The sequence below is a fragment of the Amblyomma mixtum genome, chromosome 5 (assembly GCF_055824585.1).
Source record: "Amblyomma mixtum isolate Tamu chromosome 5, ASM5582458v1, whole genome shotgun sequence".
Lineage (NCBI taxonomy): Eukaryota > Metazoa > Arthropoda > Arachnida > Ixodida > Ixodidae > Amblyomma > Amblyomma mixtum.
In genome coordinates, this window is record NC_143016.1 from 28,380,138 (window position 1) to 28,407,650 (window position 27,513).

The 27,513-nt window shown below is 42.3% G+C and overlaps 1 protein-coding gene across 3 annotated transcripts in view; it reads left to right on the forward strand.

Annotated features, from left to right (window-relative positions):
* Positions 1-26,793, forward strand: part of LOC149341611 (protein unc-13 homolog B-like) — a 202,414-nt gene extending 175,621 nt beyond the window's left edge. For 2 of the 3 annotated variants that reach the window (XM_089543709.1, XM_089543708.1), the window contains exons 17-31: positions 1,077-1,336; positions 2,180-2,265; positions 7,296-7,422; positions 8,077-8,173; positions 9,003-9,146; positions 9,276-9,353; positions 10,777-10,854; positions 11,332-11,420; positions 12,077-12,293; positions 13,041-13,109; positions 13,995-14,093; positions 17,204-17,417; positions 18,289-18,387; positions 19,264-19,423; positions 22,780-26,793. In XM_089543709.1, coding sequence (XP_089399835.1) covers positions 1,077-1,336; positions 2,180-2,265; positions 7,296-7,422; positions 8,077-8,173; positions 9,003-9,146; positions 9,276-9,353; positions 10,777-10,854; positions 11,332-11,420; positions 12,077-12,293; positions 13,041-13,109; positions 13,995-14,093; positions 17,204-17,417; positions 18,289-18,387; positions 19,264-19,423; positions 22,780-23,071 — 2,109 coding nt within the window. In that variant the 3' untranslated portion in view covers positions 23,072-26,793. The remainder of the gene's footprint in view (positions 1-1,076; positions 1,337-2,179; positions 2,266-7,295; positions 7,423-8,076; positions 8,174-9,002; positions 9,147-9,275; positions 9,354-10,776; positions 10,855-11,331; positions 11,421-12,076; positions 12,294-13,040; positions 13,110-13,994; positions 14,094-17,203; positions 17,418-18,288; positions 18,388-19,263; positions 19,424-22,779) is intronic. The other variant, XM_089543710.1, reaches the window with a different exon arrangement.
* The last annotated feature ends 720 nt before the right edge of the window (positions 26,794-27,513 follow it).

Genomic DNA, 27,513 nt, shown 5'->3' on the forward strand with positions numbered 1-27,513 from the left:
TAACTTGTTTACTTCGTCAGCTTCAAAGTGTGCCTCTGTTAGGTGGTTCAAAAGCTGCTGAGTTCTTCATAGCCTTGTTTCATAAGTGGATTGTTGGTAACAGACTTATACTGGATCTGCTTCTGGTAGTGAAATTTTTGTTCACGTATGTTTTTCCAGCATTTGTTGCTTCACTTTATGCATGAAGTATGCACCAAACTATTTTTCTTATATAAATACAGCGGGTATTGTAATGACGTGCAGAGATACAGAACAGCTCAGTAGGTGTTGCTTTTTGGATTGTGCAGCTAGGTAGAATTTTCTTGCTATGTACTTGCTAATCGTTTTTGTTTCCAGCCGCCGCGGTGGCTCAGTGGCTATGGTGCTTGGCTGTTGTCCCGAAAGACGCGGGTTTGATCCCGGCCGCGGCGGTTGAATTTCTTTGGAGGAGAAATTCGAGGCCCGTGTACTGTGCGATGTCAGTGCACGTTAAAGAACCTCAGGTGGTCGAAATTTCTGGAGCCCTCCACTACGGCGTCTCTCACAGCCTCAGTCGCTTTGGGACGTTAAACCCCATAAACCAACCAAACCATTTCCAGGGTTCTGTAAGTTTTAGATTATCAGTTGTGCTAAGCACGCACATGCATTCAAGAGATCGAAAACTCAGGCTCTTACTTATAAATTCCATCAGCAGCTTCTTATCGAAATGAATGCCTGGTATTCTGTATGTGTTGAGATGGCCCTGCATTACAGTGGAAAAAGTGAAGGCTATTTAGAACTGTAGACTTTTTCATTGTTTATTTGGATTAATTGGAATACTTGCTTTTTTTTGGTCCGCTCAAATGTGCACAGAGAATGCTCACACTGCAGGTGATCTCAGCCTTGCTCACATGCAACAGTCAAGCATTGAGCGCAATGACACCCTGCGTATTCTCCTTGGAGAGGTCTATAGGCTCCCACCTCTCGCAGAAAATTGCAGTGAATGTTGCTTTTTGCCAAAGAAGTCAGAGTCCAGTGGAGCGGATTGCCTGAGGACAACCCAGAGAGAGCGGTGAGGGCACTGCGTGATGGCCGCTCGTGTTGTGTTCTGACTGCAGGTCCAGGAGCTCACGAGCCCACCGCGGGCAAGCACCGTGGTGAAGGACTGTGCGATTGCGTGCCTTCGGTCGACGTGCCAATTCCTGTTTGAGAACTGCTACGAGCTGTTCAATCGTGAGTTCCAAGTGGAGCAGCCGCCGGACAAGGAGGAGGAGCACGGCCCCAGTGTCCACAACCTCGACTTCTGGCACAAGCTCATCGCCCTCATGGTGTCCGTCATTGAGGAAGATCGCAACAGCTATGCCCCTGTGCTCAACCAGTGAGTGCCTGGCATTCCTCTGGGGTGTGGTAACAGCTGAAAGGTTGCTTGTACCTCCTTGTTTTTCAGTTTCATTGAATGCTCGCTACCTGTCCTCCTTCCACTAACCACTTTTGTATGCAGGGCATACAGTAAAAATGGGAATTCAGATGAATTCAAGTGGATTTCTCGTACATGTTACGACAGTAAATGTAGGCATCATTATTTCGGGTAGGCTGTCAAGGCAGTGGTAGCAATTATGCAGTGGCTGTCTCTCTAGCTTTCAACCCTTGTTTTGGGCCAGAAATAGACATAAATATAAAAGCAACCAAATAGCAGCTGCCAAATGCCATGTATGTACATATTGAGGCACGCGCATACAGCCACCAAAGTTAAATTGTAGGTGTTTTGCATGACTGGGTTGTGTGGGATCACCAAGCTGAGGAATGCCATGTGTCAGGCATGCAGCTCTTCTGGTTGAAAATCATTCACATTTTCATAGAAGACCTAGCAATTGCCCCTAACGCTTTTGATACTACATTCTAACCATCACAGCTCTCTATTAGCAATGTAGGTTCTCAGTTAAATTTCTTTTTTTTTTTTAAATGATCGAAAGAAATGTTATCTCGTTCTGTTGAGCACCCAATATCTGAAGTTTGGACTGCATTACACTGCAACAATTCAATTCAGTCTAGTGATTGCAATGCGTAGTCCACTACATGCATGCTTCTGCTGTGTTCTGCATACATACATGCTGTGCTTCTAATGGGCAAGTACTTTCACACCAGGCTGACAGATGGCTTGCCCTCAGGGAGTCATATTTGTTAGGGCAGTGCATCTGTTTGACTGACAGTTGTGTTGCAGATTTCCCCAAGAGCTCAACATTGGACACCTGAGTGCACAAACATTATGGGGTCTGTTCTCACAAGACTTGAAGTATGCTCTTGAAGGTGGGCCATTCTTTACTTGCTTCTCTTTCTCCGAACGACAGACTGCCGGTTTCTTTATTCATTCATCAGGCAGCGACTGTGCTTTCTCGTTTCTTTTGTTTTGCATTGCGTAATTTTTTTTTGTATATGGCACTTCATTCTTTCGCTTAATGATGTGATATCTACGAATTTGCCTTCACAACTTTAAATGTTTTTGTACGTTAATCAATGAGGCTCCAGAAAGAATGGAATTGGCTTTCGGCGATATATATCAACTTTTTGTTTTGCAGGAAAGCCCCATTCTTCCTTTTTTTCACTCCGCAATATATTTCCTTCCAAAGTCAGGCTTGCATGCTTTGTAGAAGCTGTGAAATCCTGCACCAATGAATCCTGACTGCCGTCTTGGTCACAGACACCTTGCATTTTCACCAGTGTATCCTGTAACCCAAGTTCTTGGCACCTTTTGTTTTTCACCACACTAATTCATTTCATATTGCAGCTGTACCTGTCACTTGCTCTTTGGCATTACCACCACTGCCTATGCAGGGTAAAAGCTCAGTCTGCACAGTAGAGGCCACTGCTCTGCCAAACCTGTTTAGCACTAGCTTGAGAGCAAATACAGGATGTATATCAGGCGATGTTTACGTTTGTTTCGAACTGCCAAAGCATTCACTTGAGTCTGTAGCATCTTGCTTGTAAAATTTTATGCTTAAGCACTCTGCAAAAGCTTTACTTTTGCTTCCAACTTGTAGAGTGTCATTTTTGTTCTTGATTTGTTATCAAATATTCAGAACCCACAGGCAAAGCATTTCAAGTTCTTTTTATGAAAAAGTGCTATCTCACAGAAAAGCTAGTACGAAGAGCATGTCACTTTTGTTAGCATGCACCCTATGTTACCTTGACATGGATTCCAAATGCTATGTATTTGCCTACTTTATCATCAGTATCTGTATCAGATTTACACCCACCAAAACTTTTCCGTGCACATGGGCATCCAAGGAGGTTTTGCATGTCGAGCTTATATTGCCTGTATGAGCACAATACCATGTTTCAAATATTCTATAGACGCAGTGTCTATACCACCACTGGATTCCTAAAATAAAGAGTAGATGCAAGTGATCACTTGTGGCAGTAGTTGTGCTCTGTATATAGAGTTTTAACATTTAAGTTGTGTTTTCTAGCATGCGGTGCACTGCTCAGAGCAGCGTTGTGTGCGAATTTGAGACTTTTTACATTTTAATACTCTTTACTTTTCTATTTTAGTCAGTAAAAAGTTTCTGAAAAAAAAAAGAAAAAGAAATAAAGTACAACCCCGGAATTTCACTACAAACACAGCAGCAGTACTCGTGTGGGAAAAGATTCAAGATATATTGTAAAATCCCAATGAAGGCACATTTTTTCTGAAAAGGCGCTCCTTCCACTAATTATAAGCAAGGTCCAGTATACTAAACTTTCATTTTGAGTTCGGATTTCACAATGGCACTTCCACATGCCTTCAGCTGCCATGCCAACAATGTTGTGCCGTGCCATAATTGAAAATTCCCGAAATTAGGCCAGAAAGTCCCAAGTTCTGTCCCTTTATTTCTGCAGCAGTCCTTAAAATGCAGTTTGAAGTAAACTGGAGTTTCGGCTCTTCTCGTTTCCTTTCTCTCTATTCACCAAAATTTTGGTCCCTAAAAGTTCCTAAAGAAAAGTAAAACTCCCTGAATGGAACATCACTGTATGTCAGCACTGCACGATGAGCAAGAATGCATGTGTGGAGCAGGGTGCATCTTTGCCAGTGATCATTTCCCTCTATATCTACAGCTCAGCTATTTTCATTTATTTCAAGTCTGCCTTCAAATAAAGCAGTTTTGAATGCGAAATATGCTTTGAAGCTGGCCACCGCTGTCACATTTGTAGTCGCTTTGTAATTGGGAAACACTGATAAGTCAGGTTAGTGGCAGAAAGGGGGGGAGGGGCCTTAATTGGGATTTTACCGCATGCTTTTCTTTTTTTTTTTTTTTGGAGCTAGTAAGTTTTTTTGCCCAGCACTGAGAACACTACTACTGTAGTGGATAAAGCTCAGTGCATTAAGCACAAGGATGCACAGTAAAGCCTGGTATTCATGTTAGTTCTCAAAAACCTGACACTATTTTGTATCCATTCCTTCCTGCACTCCTTTCTTGCACAATATTAGCTACTAAGTGGAATGCTCTCAGGGTAGCAAATAGCAACTTTGAAATCAAATATAATAATCGTAAGTGCGCCAACTAAAAAGACATGCATTTATAGTTTTTATTCTGGAAAAAGTGGCACGCTGTCAGCCATATCAGATTCTCCCAGTATGTCCCAACTTAATGTACTCAGTGCAGGTTACGACATTCAGTTCTAACCTCGGAGAATTGTCGCTTACCACAGAGTGTTGGTGTAGTGAAATGTAATTTCAGCCCAGCATCCAGAAATGTTACTACTGGGATTGGATATTGTCCTGCACTCACTTAGCTTGTTATTTGTTACCCCGGGACATGCTCAGGTGAGGTCTTTGGAAGCTGCTGTTTTTCTATGTGCCCCACCCTCCTGGTGTAGTAGCTATTAGGCCCCCATCACTGTCTAACCCTTGGGTGTGTGTATGCTCTGAACCCTGTGCTCTCTCCCATAAAGGACACCTTGCCAAGGCCGGTATGTACTAGACAAACAATTGGAGATGGCCCGCTCTCTTTCCTCCTCACTTCTTTTCCTGTTCTGAGACCCCCCTTCCCATTCTCATAGTAGCCTGCAGGTAGGAGCAGCATGCACAAACACAGCCTTGCCCCAGAGCTTTCCTCATAGCTTCATGCTTATTTGTAACACTAACTGTTTTTTTCCCGAGTGAAATAATCTCCTAACCAAAAGAGTGTAAAAGAATTCTGTTCTGCTTTTCAACTGCCACACCAGCAGTTGCCATACCGGGGCAGAGTGTTTAAATTTTTTTGTCTAGCAGAATGAGTAGGCTATTATAAAAGACTAGATTTTTCCAACTTGTTCTACGGAAGAACGTATACCACTCTGTGCTCTGTGATTTGGCAGTGTCTGTGCAGGAGCCTCTTTAGGCTGTAGGTGGAAAATGCAAGCAAGCAGGCGTTGTTCTTGTAGTGAGCAAAGTTTGGCGACATTTTTATTTCTGCTTTTTGTTGTTTGGTTTGAGTCTGGTGATCTAGGTGAACTCTGCTTGGCTGTCTCCTAAGTACTGTGCACTGGCTGGTGGGGCTCAAAGTATGACAGCTGCAAATGCTGCCCCACTGCTTTGCTGTGGCAGCCATTTGTCAGGTGGTTTGCGCATGGAATTACTTCCGACTGCACTGGTTGAAAGAAGCAGTACATGCTTCGGCATATATTGGCACACTCCTTTTTCTGATAAGCTGCACAAATGATGTCGATGTGAGTGTCTGTGTGATGTCTGAGTAATCAATGTGTCATTTATAGTGCAAACACTGCAAATATTATTAGATATACTTTTAACCAGGTTGTACAGTTGTTCACAAGATGCAGCATGGTATTGCATGGAGTGGTAGCTATGTAAGGCAACCTGTTCACGATTTTGCTGGGGTGTGGTACCCAACTATTAGACCTCATTTACTTTGAGCCCTATAAGTCCATTGTCTGGTGATTACTGTAGAGCATCGCCTTGGAGTAAGCATGGCATATGTTGGACAAAAGGTTCTTCGCATCGTGGTGCCGCTTCAGTAGAGGGAATGAACACCCCTTTTTTGTCATGGTGGCATCAGATATATACTTGAACGTTTCTATTACCAAGCGGCCCAAAGTTGGGACAGTACATTTTGAGCTAAAGTAGAGCAGTTTCATTTGCATGCCTTGGTATCACTAGAAATAACATTGGAAGTTTAAATATAAATACGAGTTTCACAGGGTCTTATTCTACAAATATATGAATGAATTGTCCCAGCTGAAGGCTTCAGCTTGTGCTTGTCTTGTATTGCATCCTGAATCATTTGTTTTGATATCTGAGGGATGGAATGTTTATAGAGGAACTTGTAGTACTGTCTAGACCTCTTTTTTGGCTGCTTTGCTAGTAGTCTTGTGATGGTGCTGACCAAGCTAGGTTTGGCAACTGTGTCGGTGTATATGCCGATGAAGAACAATGTCACATTCACTAGTGCTTATGGTTTCCAACCTGAAGCTTCTCAGTAGAATATGCAAGCCAGCTGTTTAAAATATCCTTAGAATTACAGAGCAGTGTAAATACTAAGTTTTTTCCATGGTTGAACAAAGGAAACATTGTTGAACATTAATGAACATTGGTGATCATTGTTGAACATTGATGACAAGAACAGCAATGATTAAAATAAATCCATCAAAGCTTGATGCTATTTTGAGAATAAAGTAGAAATGAGCTTGGCAAGTTTTTGTGGCTGCCTCCATCATATAGAGCATATTTGAAATTTTTGCCAAATGTGCAATTGCTCATCATTACATCATGTTGCTCTTCCAGCTACTTTTTTATTTATTTATTTATTAAAAATACCTCAAGGGCCCTCAGGTGAGGGCTTTACATGAGGGGTAACCTCATGTAAAGGGGTACATGAGGGGTAACCTCCTGAGGGGTAACCTCATGACGAATTCTTAACAGTCTAATGTTTACATGACACTCGAATCGATGGCCTGGTAATGTATACGTACTTCTATAAAAAGCAACCCTCTTGAAGTATGCATCTGCAAAATTAACTGAGAAACAATGTGGGCTAGGCTATCGAGACAAGACTGGATCAATATGAGCTAGTGACACTAAGCATATACGTACACAAAAATGAACTTTTGTGCTTACTTTCTCTCTCCGTTTTTTTTTTTAGTGTATTGGTTTATTGGTGTTTTTTTTTTCTCTCTCTCTCTAAATCTGGCAATGATTATAGATCCAAATCTTAGAAGGAAGCCATACACTGTGCTTGCAGTTGCCCTTCCTAGCACCATGCTTGAAAAGGACTCGCAAACGAGCTAGAGGATTGAAATTGACCTCCTTGTGGCATGCGTCTCTCTCCACCCTGCCCCTGTTCTGCCCTTGTTTTATCATGCAGAGCATGAACAGCTGAGGCTGTGCAAGAGCTCAGCCTACATGAACCTTCACTTCAAGGTGAAATGGTTCTACAACAACTACATCAAGGACATTCCTCCCTATAAAGACACGGTGCCTGAATATGCTTCGTGAGTAGACACACTGTCTGGAATCGTTTGAAACATCATTTTAAGCTTTGCCTCACGCTGAGCAGCTGGCTATTTTCAATCTCTTTTACATAGCTCATATTACAAGGGGTGGTGGAACCAGTGCTTCAGGCATTGTCATTTTCTAGGTGGCTAAAAGTCTAGTCGCATTTGATGGCCGTGTTAATTTTCTTTGTTTTGGATTGAGGTGAAGAGCATACAAAAATCTTTTTCTCAGCAGAGGGAGAGATGTGTAGAGCTTGGAGGTGGGAGATGAGAAAACTGAGCTATTCATGGAGCAATTATGGAGGTGTAAAATTACAAGTTGGTAACACGCCGAAAACATCAGCCTCACTTAGAGTAGGCGTCATTTCGTGGAAGGAGCCTCAAAATGGTTGGCCCTACCTCCCAAACCACTTTGTCAACATGTAATGAACCAGGAAAGTTTATGAATGCAACAAACAAGTTTTTATTCAATAACAAGATTTCATTTTTGAGAAGATGAATGGGTTGTGTCGCTGCATGTGCTCAGGCTGAAGTCTAATTCCTTCTTGATGACACATGTTTGTGGTCATGCTCTGAAACCTTGGCCCTTATAACAGTTTATTTCTGCTAATCTGATGTTGTATTCCTTTTCGTACTTTTTGCCTTTTTCAGGTTGTTTGAACCTTTTGTGATGCAATGGCTCAATGAGAATGATGATGTTTCTCTAGAATACCTCCACAGTGCCTTCCTACGTGACAAAAAAGATGGCGTAAGTCGCAGCCATGTAATGGCCGCCTTTCGTACTGTGTTGTTCTTGGCCTTTGTGCAGGACAAGGGGTTCAGGGGCTCTGTTCTGAAAAACTCAGCTGAGCAGGTTGTGTTTCCTGATAAGTGACGCTGAAAGATAAGCAAAGTGTCCTCTGATGCCTTCAGATAAGGGGGATGGTTGGTGCCTTGTTCATAGTGGCTACCATTATCCAGTGCCAAAGCTTACATAAAGCAAACAGGACACTAACTATGTTTGACTGACAGAGTGGTGTGCTTCCCCGAGCAATGTTGCATGCACTAGCAACACCATGGATTGTAAAACATGATCTCTCATTCCCCAGTTCAGTTGCACAGCCATCTTGCATCTGCTTACTTACCAATGTACTGTGTAAGGATCACTCATGTATACTCCAATCGTTAATCCTGTGATCCCATGCTATGTATCAATATCAGATAATTAAAAAAACTTGTGAAGCCTCTAAAATCATAAGGAAAATTCTGCATGTATTAGCCTAACAGCTTTCAAGCTTTGAGAAAAATGAGCATCAATTCATGAGTGTTGTGCTTCTTTCGATTTCAACCTTGTGCATTCCTTGCTGCTTATGCCTTCATATTTCTTTAGTTGGTATAAGTTTCATCATGCTTCAGTGGAGCCGCCTGTCGCGAATCAATACTTGCGGTGTCCTCACCTTCCGTCATGTCCTTTTGCGGGCTGTTAGTTTGTTGGCACAATCCGACCTGCCCAGCATGTCGCTGTGCTCATATTAATAGTGCGTGTAAGTGTGTAGCACAGTTTCATGTGTTTCCCCTTTGCTGCTTGTCTTTTGCAGTTCCTGCAGAGTTCGGAGCATGCCCTTTTTTCCAATTCCGTGGTGGACGTTTTTACACAACTCACGCAGTGCTTTGACGTCATTAGCAAGCTAGAGTGCCCAGACCCTGAGCTCGTGAAGCGCTACATGAAGCGCTTTGCCAAGGTAGGCTGGAGAGGATAGTCTGTTGTCATGCTTTAAGAGTGTTTTTGTTGGCATGTCACTATTTTCATAGCAGCTTGGTTAGGTCTGCCTCAACTTTTGTTTCCCTTTCTTTTTTTTTGCTGGATACAGACAATTGTGAAAGTCCTAACAGCATACGCGGACATCGTCAAGAAGGAGTTTCCAAACTATGTTCTGCAGGAGAAAACCGTAGGTTCACCTTCTATAACATTACGGTTTCAAAATATGAATTCTGTGTTTGTTGCTTGCGTTTTCAGGGGCTCGTGTTTAAACACTGAAACAACTCGCTTGAGGAGAGATGCAGGTCTTCAAATTAAAAATTTTTATTATTAGTGATGTCGTAATGAAATTAGGTGTGTATATGTATTTCATCTACCTGTTTTAAAAAGGATTATTGTCTTCAGCAGATTTAATTCAGTTCCCATATTATTCGAAATAATAACTTCCGTAAGTCATGTTAACAGAATAACGAAGTGGAGAAAATCGCATTTGAAGTGCGCGTGCCAGACATTCGGAGGTACTTGTAAAGGCCTCAGAAAACGGCAGATTGGGGATGTTCTAGGAATTTTTCACAACAGTGAGTAGTACCAGGATATCGGGAAGAGTGCCAGCTTTCAAACAAAACTAAGATGGCAGCCATCGGGGACGCAGTTGTGGGAAGTGACAGGTGCAAAGTTATGCCGCATTTTGCGCCAAAATCGCCTTTTCAGCACTTCAGAGGCGTCAAATATATCGATTTTCAATAGCTTGGAGTCAAATTAAACCTTAAAACTTTGTAGGTAGGTACTTCAGGGTATATTAAATCAAAATTCTCATTGTTTTACCATTTCAAGACCCGTGCTTCTCCTTAACTGAATTGCTGCTGATCTCTCAGTGATTATCAATAAAAGGAAAAAGCTTGTTTCAGTGGGGTAATAATCATTTTGCATTTAATTTTTGAACAGTCTAAAATTCGTCACCTGTAATTCACCTAGCATCATGTTTGATGGGAACTATGGGTTGAACATGAGTAGATGAATTGAACCCTCCTCGTTTAGTACCGTGGAGTGCTTTCCCAGGTATGGGCGTCCTGCATTATGTTGCCACTTGAGGCTGTATCCTGCTCATGGGATACGGCTCATTGCCCATTAGCAGAAAGCATGAAGTTGGCTTCTCTGCTCATGCACATGCTGCCCATGTTCTGTGGTTCATCAGTCTCTACAGATAATGGCGCAGATTTGCCCAAGTACGAAAGGAATATAGTTGTGGCTGTTAATGGTGCAACAGTGACCGAGACCAAAGAGCACCAAACACATGCCTAAGTTAGGAGAGGTCGATGTGAAACTGCTTTTCAGCACAGATGGAAACAGACCAGTTTATTGGGGCATAACCCATGCGAATACTTACTGCTTAGCTTTCTGCGGTATGCAGCGCAGATAAACTTACAGGGTTCAATTTCTGTGCTGGGTTCAGTGCCAAGTTAGTTTGTGTGCCAGGTTGATCTGCATTGTGTGACATATGTATAACTAGAAATTCAGGGCTCTTCTAAACTTGAGACTAAATATGCATTATCCAAAACACACTTGTGTCCATATTCGTGTGCTAACATTGTGCCCTGTCACCTCAATTTCAGGCATGCATTTTGATGAACAATATCCAGCAACTTAGGGTACAACTTGAGAAGCTCTTCGAATCTATGGGAGGAGAAAAAGTAAGTGCTTGCCTCTATATATAGCTTGCTGTTTGTTGACAATCTTTGTTGTTCTGAGTGCTTATAGGTGCTACTTGTCTTCACAAGTTAAATCATTGAGCTCAAGGGTTTTAGGCATAAAGCACTCTGCTGGATTTAATTGTCTGTCAAGAGCAAAAATCTTTAGTTGGACATGTTGCTTTTGTGTGATGACAGTGTGGATTATATTTTACTCCCAGAACTGATACACTTCAGGCTAGTTGGTTCATAGCTTTCAGACAGTGCAGAAATAGCATAGGACAAGAAAGGGCATACAGGTGTAGTATTGCCTACAAAGTCTTAGTCCTTAGTCCTAAATATGAAGTCACAGTTTTCATTCAGTTTTTCTAGGTACGCCTGTGGTGCAGTCTTCCTTTTGTTTTAGCATGGCCTGAAATGTGCTATTAATGTTTGATTATTATGCCATCAAGCATAACTTTTTTGTTTTATTTTTTGTAGCTTGAAGCTGATGCTAGCAACATACTCAAAGAGCTCCAGCAGTCACTCAATGGTGTCTTGGATGACCTTAGCATAGTTTTTGCTAAAAGGTGAGTATTCTTTATAAAAACAACAATCGATTTGTGCTCTTGATTGCTACACATCAGTATGTCAGTAGAACTACATCAGGCGCTTGACAAGGAAAAATTAGCGTAGAAACTCTGGACATTTGTGTGTTAGTCTCAAAGTGAGCCTCAAATCTGAACTACCCTCACCTTCCAGCTGTGGCCAGACTCACGACCACCAAATGTGTGACTATTATGTGTTCGTCTAGTTGCTGCAGTAAATGTTCACTGTAACTCTAATGCCAGATTTAAAAAAACCCACACCACCATTCGTACAAGTGCAAGATCGCAAACCTGCATTCCTTTGCTGTTTATGCAATGTTTGAACATGTGAAAGTGATAAGCAGTGCTAAAAGGTGCAGAGGGGAGAAGGGAGTACCGATGCAATGGGAGGAAAGACACTTTGTGCAGAATCCAAGCCTTCAGAGTAGAGCTAAAAATATTGATCCACCGCAGACTAATTTGCTGTGAAAACGGCCGGTAGAAGGCCCACTACAGGTCTTTCGGAAAACCCGTCATTTTCCATAAAGCAAGCAAATCCAGTTTCGGTAACAGCCACAGGGAGCATCAAATCTGGTCTCATAGGGTTCTAGTGACCGTGTGTGATGCGAATGGTGGCACGCTGCATGCATTCATTTCAGTCTGGAGCCCACCATCAAGCAGAGCATGGGCGAGCTGAGCTCCCTGCTGGCGGGAGTGAAAGGCAGCGGCCAGGTTTCCATGAACCAAACGTCCCAGCGCAACGAGGTGGCAGCCGAAGCAGACCACGTGCTGCACCCACTCATGGACATTCTTGATGGCAAGCTGTCCATGTTCGCTCAAGTCTGTGAGCGCACCGTGCTCAAGCGTTTGCTCAAGGCGAGTACGCACTGTGCTCACTTGGCCCCTTCCTTGCCAAGTATGGCTAGCAGATGGAGTGTGGTGGCCTGGATGTTTTGCTTACACCTCCTCTCTCGGGGCATGAGTGAAAGTGCATATCTTCCAAATTGCAGCAGTAAACATAACCATTCAGCCATTGTGATCCAGGCAGAAGTTTTGCTCAAATTTTTTAGTCTCAAAGTTCAAATAGGCCTGTAAACTGGGGCCCTGTTGGCTAGCACGGGAATTAGTTTGTGCAGTTTTGCATGGTTTTTGTGGGGCAACAGTGTCAAGGAAGATGAAAACTTTTGGAACCTGAAATTGGAACATAAATCCAAGCTTCTTTTTTTACATGCAGGGCCATTATTAGTGCATACAGGCATGCCAGTAAGCATCGCAAAACATGGTGGTCCTGCAAAATCATTTCTACAGTGCCATTTTTTTTTCTAAGTTTTATTATGGACCACCACCCATCATGAGATACCATCAGGAAAGTGAATATTTGTGTTTAAGCTTCAAATGCATGTTTTAATTCAAGCTTCAAATAATTTCGACTGATCTAGTTTTATTTTTCAATGAGCTTGAATTAATGGGAGGCAACTTAAATCGAACTGCTCTTTAATTATTCATGCATTATGCTTGCACTGATTCAAGCCTTCAGTGTCTGTTGCCTTATGCAATACCTGAATGCTGTACTTTTTCCATAAATGTGTTAATACTGCACCTTTTTTTGTTGTTGTTGTTTAGGAACTCTGGAAGATTGTTATGCATACGATGGAGAAGACAGTAGTGCTTCCGCCAATGGGAGAGAAGAATGTAAGGATTATATTTGACTCTTCAGTAGCCTTAATTTATGTAGCTGCATCTTGCTGTGCTGTGAATTCTTGTGATGACTGATCTTTGCAAGCTGCAGTCAACAAGAACAAAACATATTCTAGGGCAGTGCATAATTGCTCATACCATTACATAGGCAAATAAGAGGAATTGTGGATGCTTCATGTGCGGTCTCTTCACTCAGAAGTAACAGGCAGAAACTAGCCTTTAGCAAGAAACTGCGTGCGGCACTAAAGAGAGTCAAAAGACAGCAAATTTGTGAGAATTTTTCTGTATACAATAACTTTCAAATTGATGCAGCAGGTGACCCGGATACAAAAGCCATAAAAAATGGGAGTATGATTCAGTGCGCATGTGTTCATCATTAAATCTGTGCTTCCTGTTTGATCAATTGATTGTTTGCCCCAGTATATCGAAAGAAAGATTTACTTCATGTATAAGTGAAAGCCGTTGGTTTCCATAGCATGGTATTATTATGCTTTTTGCTTTCTCTCTGAAGCATGGCGTTGTGCTTGAGAAATTATATGCCTTATGCTGGGAAGTTGAATGTCACCTCTCACATATGTATTGTAGAAACTACAAGCCGTGATAAATGAAAGTATAAAAGACACGTGCACAAAAAAAATTTCCCCTCAAGTTTTCTTATTTACACATTCCGACAATTTACTCCACATCGGGGATCAGTGAACACAAGCACAGGTTCCTGCTACCTTTCATTCTTGCTGTCTCTGTCTTCTTCAACCTGTCCTGTGGCCATCTTTTGTGTGCCTGCTCACAAATTGAAAGCCTGTCTCGCAGTCTCTTCTTGCTGCCACATTCTTTCTTTCTGGCTTCTTCTTCCTCCCTGCTGCCATTGCCCTGCCACAGATGATCCTTCCCAACTTGCCCAATGCCAAAATTGAAGACGTGTCACGGCTCTTTCGAAATCATGTTGCTGCGAACAAGCTCCCAACTCTGGGTGTCATGGTGAGCCTCACATCCCAACAGTGTTGCCGACCTGTTTCTTCTTCTCACTTTTTCTCACACAATGCATGGCTGACTGCTGGCTAAGTGGCAGCTGTATTCACACACATATATACAGAAACCCTTTTTCCAGACACTGTGTAGTATATGCAGTGCATATAATGCAGACATTTGTATGTAGACCTGAAAGCATTAAAGGTACACTGCAGACATTCCAATAGTTAAGCTTTTCATGAAGACAGCTCTATTCACATTTGTTTGGCAGCAAAGAACACTTTCATTGCTGAGAAATTTGGAGTTAAGGTTTGAATACTTTTTCCCACCACCCTGATTCAAACTCGTGACGTTGACAATGACAACTAAGGTTGTAGATTTGCTTCGTTTAATTTGCCAAGCTTAATTTTTATTATCCTTGTGTAATAACCATACTCTTGTGACTGCAAGGCAAAACTTGCTTTTATATTCAGACATGTAACCTTTCGTTTTCTGTTGTAGTCAACAAAATGTCTCCCTTGACATCACCACCATTTACTTGTGGAATCTGCAGGTGGTGGCAGCAGCTGTCATTCATTTTTCACTCTTTTCTAGCTTACGATTGCTCCAGTTTTTTTTTTTTTTACAATAATACAATACAGTTTGGCAGTACAGTTTATTTGCCAGTTTTTCGTACACTTAAGTCTGCAGGTCAGCCTAAACCCATTGCGCTTGTTCACTGACCTGGCAGTTGGCCATGTTACCTATTTGTGAAAGCAGCCCCTCTGTTGATAGAAATTTGTAATCATAAGCATAGGCCACCTTTAATTTGTCATTAGTGTTCCTTTGAATATTCTTTTCTTCTAAGTTGACAAAAGAACACTGTTTAGGCGTAGTTTTGCAACATGTCGTTACCAATGCTGAGCTGTGCTCAGCACTAAAACAGTCTGTTTCGAGTTCCTTAAGATTGATCTCACTGCTAATTAGAGATTCTGTTTATAACTACCATCTTAAACTTTTTGTAGTGTTGAGCATGGTGTAAACGCAGGCTTTAAAGCAGCTTCAGCTGAGCGAAGAAGGTTCAGCTGAACCCTCTTCGTTCATGAGTACTGGTAAGATGCATCAGCTGTATACTTTTCTCTTCAGAAATAATGATAAACGGCTACTCATTACCTGAGGGAACCTGCCAAGTGTGCTTCACCCCATTCTTATTCTAGTTATTGCACTCTCGTGATCCAGATCGGCGGTCACTACCTGCCCTAAGTAGACGTATTCCCTTGCCAGTTCCAGCGCCTCGCTACCAATTGTAAACTACTGTTCCCTTCCGAGACTGTTGAACATTACTTTGGTTTTCGCATATTCATTGTAAGACCAGTTAATCCCCTGAGTGACTTAGCTAGGCAATGCTGTCAGTGAATTGCAGATTACTAAGATATTCTCCATTAACCCTTATCTCCAACTGTTCCCAATCCAAGCCTTTAAATACCTCCTGTAAACAGGCGTGGAATGGCAATGGCGAGATCATGTCTCCCTGCCTGAAACCCTTTATTAAGGTTGATCTGACTATTTGTGATTACTATAGCAAATACTTTGTTGGCAACGGACAGTAAGCTGATCGGTCTGTAATTTTTCAAGTCCTTGTCGTCCCCTTTGTTATGGATTACAATGATATTAGCATTCTTCCAAGCTTCCGGTGTGCTCAAGGTCATAAGGCATTGCGTATCATCATCAGCCTGACTACTCCCCCTGCAGGGCAACGCCCTCTCCCCTGTCCCCAATTAACCCTGTCCTGTGCCAGCTGTGGCCACCCTACGCCTAACTGTCTGTGTCCCACTGCTACACTTGCCTTCTCTTGGAATACAGTGTCAATAGTAAAAGCATTGTGGTTGAGAGTGGAAGGAAGATGACTAGGAGAGGAGGATTGTGTACTGGGAGAGTAGGGTTGAGGGTAATTTAAAGGTAAAGCTCAGCAGCTGAATGTGGGGGTAGAAAGGAAAACTGGAGGAAGTGACCAGAAATCCTGAGATTAAATGCTAAATACAGGAAGGAGGGATGAGAAGTGTAGAGTTTTACTCACACACTGAGAAAAGAGAACATTCCATCATGTAGGTTTCATTATGGTATTTTCAAAAAACAACTTATGAATGTAGCTACTGACTGTACTTTGAAGTGTGATTCGTAGGTTTTACATAATAAACAAGACCAGGCTGTGATATATGAGCTTTATGTGTTTTGAATTCTTTAGCACATATTAATGAACCATTAAGGTTAGTGGTGCTTAAGATTATGGTCTTGGTGTCTCCTGAAAGCTTTCCTCAATTGGTATTTGCTAGCTAAAATTAGATGGTACTTGCACAGAGTATTCTTTTGTTTAGACAAAGATTAGTTTGTTTTGTTATGAAAGAGAGAGGCTGTCTCATTCATGGGTTTCGTTCACCAGTCAGTTCTGAAATTCTTTCTAATGTGGTGAGGATTTTGTAAGCTTTAATAATATGCGACTTTGTGGATAATTCCTTGTAGCTAAAATTGTTTTGCGGCTGCCAAGATGGCTAAGGTAACTGCTGTCGTCTCTAGATGTTTGCTGCAGACCTCTTACCAGTCAGCATATATTCCCCATTGACAACATAATTTTTGTTGAGCTGTCAGTGAGTTTCTTGTGAAGGGCCATTTGCAGTTTACCATATTTAATGTTTATTGCGAGGATAAGGAGATGTGAAACTGAATATAAAAGCACTCCGTGTGCTGATGCTGGGCTCTCAAATAAAGGAGGTGAGGTTATGGCTTTACAGAGGTAGGTGGGAAAGAGTTTAGAAGGCGAAACATAAACAGTCCCTTGATGATGTTAGCATGTGGTAGCATGAAATAGGTCACTGTGTTCAAGCCAACTTGCAAGGACAGCACTGACAGTGACGGTGAAGACACGATCTTGCAGAATGACACCTATATGGATATCTGCAAAGTAACTTCACCATTCACTCGCAGAAATCGCCCACAGCAGCTCCACTGCTTTAACTTATCGCTGAGTGTCGTAATCTTCCTGCTATAATTTTTTTTGTTGTTGTTTGTCATGGGTCCTGGAAATTCTAACAGATATTCAAGCAGTAGAGGTGTGCACTTACCGTGCTGATGTGTTTGTGCAGGAGGTGGAGAAGAACCTCACACCTAAGCAGTGTGCTGTTCTGGACGTGGCACTCGACACCATCAAGCAGTACTTCCATGCGGGCGGCAATGGCCTCAAGAAGACATTCTTGGACAAGAGCCCCGAGCTGCAGAGCCTTCGATATGCACTCTCCCTATACACCCAGACTACCGACACACTCATCAAGACCTTTGTCTCCACACAGACCAAGCAAGGTTAGTTCCACATCAACCCTTCCCTGCAGTGCTTTCAAGCAAAACTTCTGAGGCAGTCTTTTTATGCTCATTTGGTCTTGGAGTTTATGAAGACTGTAAAACAAGCTGGGAGACCTTGGTCTTTGAAGGACAGCTACGATCAATTCACAGGTCAAACATTGCTGTAAGGCCCATGCAATGCTTTCTTTTCTGCTGACTCTTTGCTTACTACTGATGCAGTCTCTCTTAAAAGCAATAATCACAGTTCTAGGAGCACCTAATCAGTCTGTTACAGTTGTGCTTTTTTTAAACCACCTTTGTTCTTCTGTATCAGAGCTTTGACCAGAGGCGAGATGACCCTAGATAGTGGTTCCCTGGACAAGCCATTCATTGACAATTCAGGGTTTTGTGTTTTTAGTTAATAGCACTGTGCTTTGCAGTTCAGCAGTTAATGCATCCTCCTACTAATAGTAGCTGTTTGCCAATGTATAATTTCTTGGGAACTATATATGTTTGGCATTTGTTTGTACATTTTAAGCACTCTGCCTGTATCACCCGGCCGCAATGGCTGCGTTTCAATGGAGGTGAAACACAAAAGCACCCAGGTGCTGGGCCAAGTCAGCATGCATTAAAGAACCCCAGGTGGTCTAAATTAATCTGGAGCCTTCCACTACGGCATCTCTCAGAGCCCATGTGTCGCTTCAGGAAGTTAAACACCACAATTTACAATTTGCATTGAACAGTGCAATATGCAGGCCCATATGGTGCAAGTGACACCATGTTACAAGCCCATCATCTGCACTGCCCAAGCAAAAAAAGTTGTGTTGTGGAAGAACTACTTAGTCTAACTGACATAGCCTGAGTTTGAGTCTGTCAACTGTGTTTGTTGCAGACCAACCAAGTGCTGAAGAAGGCAGTGTCGGTGAAGTATCAGTGCAGGTTGATCTATTCATGCATCCAGGCACAGGAGAGCACAAGATCACCGTAAAAGGTATTACATATGCAACTGTTGTATTAACCTTGAGTTATGTCACATTTCCAGAAGAGTTAGGCATTCTGAGTGTCCACATTCTGAATTTCAGTTATGTAATCATCATGGTCTTCCTTTCATTTTCAAAAAGGTGTTGATTTTTAGTCTGTTCACTTGACACTTGATGTATTCTTGGCTTTGGATCTTCTTTTAATGTTTTTTCTAACCTTTATGGCTGAAAAGGTAAAGGCAAAAAAATAAATACAGTCCAACCTCGTTATAAAGAAAGGTTTATGCGGAATAATGGATACAACGAAGCAGTGAGCATTCCCCTTCGAAGCTCACACAGGCTATAAGGAATCTGCAGCTGTAACAAAGTAATTGTCGGGCTCTTTCAACTTTGTTTTAACAAGGTTCAACTGTATATGCTGTTTTTTGCCGTAAATTACTGTGAAATTGCCACCGGTGCACTACAGAATGTAGACTTACTTAGCCAAAAATGCTTAATTTTACTCAACTAGATAGCACCATAATGCATATTTTGCCATCAGTTGCTAATAAAGCCACTTATACTTTAACTGACTCTTTTTGAAACCTTTATTCAGTAATAAAAATGAGCTGTAATAACATTTTTATATAACTGTTGACTAATTAAAGAAAAGGAGGCTAGCAAGTTCTTGCTCAGGGCTTTCTTACTTTTTAACACCCTTGTCTTCTTAGGGACAGGCATAAGCTGCCTCTGTAGTGACACAGGGCAGCTCATCACTTTTTATTTATTTTAGTGAATGGGGATTGAAGGGGATTTTGTACTCGGCATAATACTTGATACTTGGAGCTTCCATTAGGGTAGGTACTGATGATGTGTTGCTGGGTGTGCTTCTCTTCCCTGTGTACCAGTGGTTGCTGCCAATGACATCAAGTGGCCCAACACAAGCATGTTCCGTCCTTTTGTGGAAGTGAATATCATTGGGCCCAACTTAAGCGAGAGGCGGCGAAAACATGCCACAAAGTCAAAGAACAATAACTGGTCCCCCAAATACAACGAGACCTTCCACTTGTGAGTACATTCTGAAATTTGTGATAACAAAAATACACTGCCTGCAGATGATATGACAAGAAAGAGAGAAATAACCTTTATCGAGAATGTCCATCGTGTCTGGGTCCTTAGAGGACACCGCAAGCCTTTGCTACAGCCAGCTTACGAAACTGTTGTGAACATGGCGTTAAGCAAACAGAATTTTACTAGATGCAAGCTGACTAATTTTACTGGAATAAGCAGGAAAGGTACTTATTTTCATTGAACAAAAAGCACTTAGTCTATGTGTTCTGAGGCCTCACCAATTCCAGCACTCTTCATATGGAAATTAATGAATTTGGCTTAATAAAAGGCACAAGCTGGAGGTGGTGCAGACCTATGCACCTACATCGAGCCATGATGACCAGATCATTGAAAGCTTCTCTCTCTCTCTTTTCTGTTTTGTGAAATGAAAGATGTTCCCAATAGAAATGGCAGACATTCAAACAGCAAGTACAGAAAGGCATTAAATACTACAATCACAACATTTCAAACATGTAAAGCGCAGAAATATTCTGAAAAAAAGAAAAAGGAAAAAATATGGCGAGCACAAGAGACAAGAGAAAAAGAAAGTTTACAAATGCACAAAACCAAACAAACATATATTTAGACCCACAGTTCTGGACAGACAAGAAAAATTATTTTCTATAACGCCGAAAAATTATCTTTGAGTTTGGTGTCATCAGGAACTTCATTCCATTTTTGATCACCATTGTATTCTAATAGCCTTTGACCATAAGTGTTGTGACATGGCAGTAGGTTAAATCTATTATTAATGTTGGCTCTTGTTTGTCTCAGCGTGGAATCGGCTTTGAACAAAGTAAAATCACAATACACTGTACTGATGGGTGACTTCAATGCGAAGGTAGGCTAGAAGCTGGTTGGAGACCAAGCAGCACATAGGCTCTAGGAATAGCGGGGAGGAGTTATTAGTAGCGTTTGCAGAGAGAAGTAATTGATGGATCATGATTACCTTCTTTCACAAATGAGAGAACAGGAAGTGGACGTGGAAGAGCCCTGATGGTGAGACTAAAAATGAAACAGGCTTCATTTTATGCACTCACCCTGGCATCGTGCAGTATGTGGAGGCACCCAAAAAGGTGCGTTGTAGTGACCGCAGAATGGTAAGGTCTCGAATTAGCTTAGACTTCAAGAGAGAGTGGAAGAAACTAGTGAAGCAGAAGCCCATTAACGAGTTAGCAGTAAGCAGAACAGATATTCGGCTTTAACGGACGAAGACGACGTTAATGTTCAAGCAATGAATGGTAGACTCACAGCTATCATTACGAAGTGCAACGCACAAGTAGGCGGTAGGATGGTTCGACAGGGTACTGGCAAGCTATCTCAGGAGACAAAAGAGCTGATTAAGAAACACCAGAGCATGAAAGCATCTAACCTTACAGACACAACAGAACTGGCAGAGCTATCAAAGTTAATAAATAAGCGCAAGTTAAGCCGTCTTAAGGAAGTTTAATATGGAGAGATTCGAGCACACTCTAAAAGAAGGAGGTAGCCAAAAAGCGTGAAGAGGAAACTGCGCATAGGTAAGCCAGATGTATGTATTAAAAGACAAAGTGGGCAATGTCATTGGCATTATGGATAAGATAGTTAAAGGAGCCGAATAGTTCTACACAAATCTATACAGTAGCCAATGTAATCGGAACGTTAATGAGAGAGACGGTAGTGCACAGCAATGGGACATCCCACCAGTAACAAATGAGGAAGTAAAGAAAGCCTTAGAAGCAATGCAAAGGGGGAAAGCAGCTGGTGATGATCAGGTAACAGCAGATCTATTGAAGAACGGAGGGGAGATTGTGCAAGAAAAACTAGCCACTCTGTATACACAATGCCTTATGACCTCGATCATACCAGGAGCTTTGAAGAACGCTAACGTTATATTAATTCATAAGAAAGGTGACGTCAAGGACTTGAAAAATTGCAGACTGATCAGCTTACTGTCCGTTGCGTACAAGGAATTTAATGATGTAATCGCTAATAGAGTGAGCACACCCTTAGACTTCAATAAATCAAATGATCAGGTAGGCTTTCTTAACCCCTTCATGTTTTTTTGTACCAACGAATTTCATAACAAAACTGCTTATTTTTTTTATTTCTGATTTCGAATATTATTGCAATAAAAAGCATGCATTCGATCTTTGAAAAATATTTGGAGCAAACACAAAGTCAAATTAGCATATTGAAGTTTATTATTCCTCACAATACAGAAAACCAACTTGTGGTTGGTAATGAGCGATAAAAATTAAAGAATGACCATCATCAGGCTAGCTTACAGTGAACGTCTTACCAGGAACTGCCAGAAAAGGAAACTGAGGAGGTTGCATTGGAATGCTACTGGCATTGATCTTCATCTACTGACGCGCGCCCGCAAAGTTCGTTTCTGAGCTCTCCTCTTCTTCATCGGAAAAACTGCTCAGCATAACGTCATCACTGTCAACCTCGCTCCCTGAAACAATGTACACTTCGGTGTCTAAGTCACCATCGTCTGAAGAAGATGACGACGAAGAAAAGCGTATTTTCCGCGAAGACGGGCCAGGAATACACGCGTCGCCTCCGCCGGGTGCCATTTTTAAAACCCAGGTTGCCATACGAAAAAAAAAACGTTTATGCGGTAGAAGAAAACGAAACAAACAGGTCAGTGCTGCCATCTGTCGACAAAAAAGCCATCTAAGCCACGCACGAGCGCTGATCGTCCAAAACGCTGAAGGGAAGAACCTATTCAGCGAGGACGAGCTACACTCGTCCAAAACAGTTTGGGGACAGCTTGGCAGGGACGAGCCCAGCTCGTCCAAAACGGTTAAGGGGTTAAAGGCTACTTGACAATAGACCACATTCATACATAAATCAGGTGATAGAGAAATGCGCAGAATATAACCTCTGCTATATATAGCCTTCTTAGATTACAAGAAAGCATTTGACTCAGTAAAAACCTTAGCAGTCATGCAGGCATTGCAGAATCAGGGTGTAGAAGAGCCTTATGTGAAAATACTGAAAGATATCTATGACGACTGCACAGTGACCATGGAGTCCACAAGTTTGAATCGAGTGGTAGCAAAGAATACTAGATTTTAGTTGCCAGATTTCTGAGTAATAAATGTGTCTTTTTCTGTTGGAAAAACATCAACAGAGCCTCACAAAGGCAAGCAATCGAATTTTCCTAAGGAAAAAATTGGATGGAGTTGTCCTCAGGGGCTGTTTGAAACGTGAATGTCACTCAGGGATGGATGCCTGAGTGATGGATGGATGGATGGAACACTACCAGCAGCTCACAAATGTGCCCCCCCCCCCCCTCCCCCCCCCCCCCACCTCCCCTTTCGCAGCATGATGGGAAACGAGGAGAGCCCATCGTCGTATGAACTGCATATCTGTGTCAAGGACTACTGCTTTGCCCGGGAGGACCGGCTAGTAGGAGTTGCCGTGATGCAGTTGCGGGACATCATGGAGCAGGGCAGCTGCGCTTGCTGGCTGCCCCTTGGAAGGCGCATCCACATGGATGAGACGGGCTGGACCGTGCTGCGGATACTCTCGCAGCGATCCAACGACGAGGTTGCCAAGGAATTTGTGCGCCTCAAGTCAGAGATGCGCACCGACGAGAACATTCCCCGGAGCTAATCACACTGAACCGCGCCAGTGCTGTGATGGCGAGATGAGAGCCCTAGAGGAAGCAACTCCGTGGGAAGTGATGTTTACATTGCCAAGTTATGCAAGGAAAGCATGTTGAAAGAACAACAACCAGGACTGGTAGTTGAAATCAGTGGAGCTGCAGTAGACTACTGATGATTGAGGTTGAACTTGTGCTGTGGTCGATGTATTGTTCTGATTCCTAGCTAAATAATTTGTGTTTGTTTGAGCCTCACGGTTGGTTAAAGCAAACTTCGTTGAAGTTATCAGTGGTCTATTGTATGTTTCAGACACATTCGATGCAGCTAGTGCAGTGCTGCCTATATCTTGAGTGGCGAATGATTAGGGTTCGAACTGTGATAGAGAAAAGGCTTATTGTACATGAACTTAACTGTGCGCTATTGAGTATTTGGAAGTGGAGTGATTGTTTACTTGTCCAAATAGTGTGCTCTGTGAATTGCCTTATGTCATGCTTGGTTATGTTTTCGAGCTGGAAGTTTGGACTCAAGTATTCCATCACATCACACTGGACATAGGCAGACCTATACTAGTTGTTTCAAATGTAGCTGATACACATAAAGATGCTAGATCCCAGCCAGTGGCAGGGGTCTGTGGTCACTTCAGAGGCTGCAAATGAGCTCATGTTACAGAGGGCAGCAAAAAACAGCAGCCTGGACAGCATAGAAGTCATAGTCAAGTCCTGCACAATGTATTTTAAATCGTACAGCTGTGCTGTTATGGAGGTACGAAAGAACTTTTTTTTTTTTTTGCAATAACTTGCAGCGAGTGTTATGTTTGGGATATGTATAAATTGGTGTAATCCTGTTACTATGCTAGGCTTTGATAATGAGAAAACCATAACTGGCTCATTGCTGTTTTTGTACAGCCCTCGCCCATACAGCATGAAAGTGAAGGCAAACAATTTTTGTTCAGGCAGTGCCACATCTGCTTAGAGCCTCAGTTGTTTACTAATGATCTTTGCCTAGAACATTCAACCAAAACATAAACAGATGTTAGTGAAACTGTGACTGTCAGAGACCATGCGTGAGGCAAGTTCCGGTAATTGCGTTTGAACACAATTACTAAAGGTTAGTAACATTCACTGGTGCATTAATGAATGTGTAAAAATATCATCTTGGCCGTGCAGTGCTGCACCAAGTACCAAATAAGGTCAAATTAGATTAAAACCTAGTTAGTCTGCTTTGTCAAAAACCAGAAAATAGCCTGTCTGGTGACAGGGCATACTGGAGTCACTGTGTAGCTTTGGAACGGTGTCTTTTTAAGTTAACTGTAACCAACATGCATTTCAACTGAAACTCAACCTGCAGTTCATGAACTTTCAATTAATAACATAGCGTTTAGGTGCATGATTTCATAGTGCTTTTCTTTCAACACTACTTTTTTCTTTTCATATGAGAGTTGCATCTGTCTGTAAAAATCTAAATGTTCTTGGGTCATAGCTTCACTTGCATGTCACCTAGCTAATGTGCATTCTAGTGTTCTCATTGCCGACTGTACTGTGATGACTTCATAACTCCATCAGTGGTCACCATATGGCCACACTGCCATCAAAGTTTGAAATGAAATGTAGCAGTTGGTACTTTTTCTTCCTGCGCATGTTAGAATTGTTCATTTCGGGCTGCAGCAGACTTCAGCCAAAATGGCGTGGAAAGATTTCACAGCAGAAGTAGGCACAGTTGCAACTTTATTTTTGAGGTGTTGGCATATCTGTGCAATCATTGAAGGCTATTCAGTGACTTTAGTTTGTCTTCCAGTCATTCATTTCCATTCCATTGCTGTGCAGCAGCATCAAACCATTGTGGTGTCTTGCACCAGAGGTTTGGTGTGTACAATAATGCCGCCATGGTTGTGACGCTCAACTTGCGATAGCATCGTGACACATTCTTTCCGGAGGCCTGCCCTTGGGTTGGCCTCAGCGCTGTCTGTGTTACCCCCTCCCTCTCTGTTTTCATTGAGTGTTCTGACTGAAGGAGCTATGGGAAGGGCGAGTGTCCTTGGTGCTGCAAGAATAGTGCAGCAGCAGCACGTGCATGGCAGCATCGCCAGCGACCAGCAATGTTGATGTGGCCTTAAGTTTAGTGCAATAAATGGCCATTTCTTAGTTTGTCGTCAACTGCCGCGAGCAGTTCGTCACATGACATCATTAGCAATGCTGCGCACAGACTTGTGACAAAGATTATAGTGCCAGTGCTGCATATGAAAGGCCTAGTCATTGTTGGAGTGGACTGTGGGAACCTTGAGGAAATGGTGCACCATGCAAAGATGATTTCACAGAGATGGTTACTGCGTGGTGGCAAGAGGGACTTCACGTTTTGCTTGGACTGTTTTAGTTTGCTTTCTTGGTTTGGACTTGAGAAACTGGATGTTCTTTGTAGTGGACCATTGCCTAGGAGGAATAGTGGGTGGCTTGTGCAGGACCGCCACTTGTGAGAAATCGTAGCTTTTTGCATTTTCCCTGTGGCTTCGTGTGTAACCACGACTTGCTTAAGCAGTCACTGTTGCATCGACTCTATTATGTGTACTTCACACTGTTGAGGTAAGGTGTCCTGCTGATACTGAGATCAAACCCTTGCAGCCTTGATTGTGGCAGCAAAATTAATAGGCAGCAGCAGGAACCCTAACTCTGAGACTGTCTGTACAGCCGAGATTTCTCAGGCCCCACTCGCCACAGGCACAGACACGAGTCATTACCTGTAACATTTGGTTGTGAAAGATCATTGCTCTCAGTCCACTGTAACCAAGTCTCTCCCTCCCCAGCTCCTCTCCTTTAAACAGGTTTGAAACTGTTTTACCTGTTTGCCTTCAAAAGGCACAAGATATCTACGCAGGCATTCTCACTTCTGTGTTCATAAGAGCTTGTGGACAGCTGATCCTGTTTCAGTTTAGAAATGGTCATGTTGAGAGCTTGCAGTTGTTGATCCTTGTCTGTTGCCTTTTTTACAAACTGCTGGCTTCTGTCATCATTCCTGCATATCTTGTTTCTGTTCATCAAGCCATGAACACATCTATCATTCTGCTGCCTGGGTGGTGCAAAAAAAAGAGTCAGCAGTTTGCCACTGTTACCGAGACTCCTGTAAAAACTGGCGGGTCTTGCCTTAGGAGGGTCATGATGGCACAACTAAATGGTTGTAACCCATTACCTAGCATCTGTGAACTGCAAGTGCAAATGTTTTTCTCCCTGTGTTGACCAACCTTTCTCCTGTCGTGCCCCATTAACAGTGACAAAAAAAAATGCAGTCTCTTTGACGTGTTCACTTACACACCTGTGCGTGTTTTTTTTATCTTGCTCTCTGGTCACGTGTGCTTTCCACGGTTCTTTGCGTGTGCGTGCATGAATATTGCAGAGTGTGATGCCAATACACAAACACACACACAGACACATCTAAGCATGGTCCTCGAAATAACTCTTTTTCTAACAACCAGAGAATGGAATCTTACTCCTCTGTGCATGCTCTTTGTAAATATGTCAAATGGGAAGGAAAAAAAAAACTTTTTGTGGATTTACAATAAAGGTGAAAATAACTGTACAGATCTTTTTTGGAACCTGAAAAAAAAAAATGACCTCTCGCGATAATCTCGTTGTTGAACTCTGTTGAGCGATGTTCAATAATACGACGGTGTCGTTGTGCCCTTGGAAAGCATCTTCCATGGGGCTCAGTGGAGACTAATAAAGTTGATATATTGAGTTCAAACCTGTATTCGTCCCTGTTTCCACCTTCAAGTGAAGGTCGACTAGGGATTCAACTGGTTTAACTGTTATCAGCTGGGAAATGTACTGGTCCAGTTCATAATTAGTCTGTTAAATTCCAAATGGAAACTTCGACTTGCAGGGTTACTTTTAAAGCACTCATCCCAAATGGGCGCAAATTTGAACTTGAATCTAGTTTTGTTGGAAGCAGCTTTAAACGTAATTGCCTCCAGTTCAACACAAACTGTACGAGTTAAATGGTCCTGAAGGCGACCAGTTGTTTTCCATGATTACGGAAAATCCAAATTTCAGCATTTTATGTGAATTTGCAACAGCAGTCTCTTTTTTTTATATCTTGTTTGTAACATCAGCAGGAGTGATTATTTCAATTTCCTTAATTCTAGTAAAAGGTAGATTATGGTAACGATCAAACAAAGTTCTGCTGATGCCTTGACATAGCCGCGCTCCCCCATTCACTCAAGCAAGCTATAGCATGTCGAGCGCTGTGGCTCTGTCAGTGCTGGCAGTTGAAAGCAATGCTATTACTGTATTTTCACGAATACAAAGCTTTTTTTAATCATTTTCTTTTTAGTCATTTGCAAAAATCAGTAGCTGTATTTCTTAAGAAGATTTTAAATGAAGACTTTTAGAGGATCCCTTTCTGGTGAACGCTCGTGAGAGTTTCCACCGGTAGCTGAGATGAAGCACGGAGTTTCTGCACGGC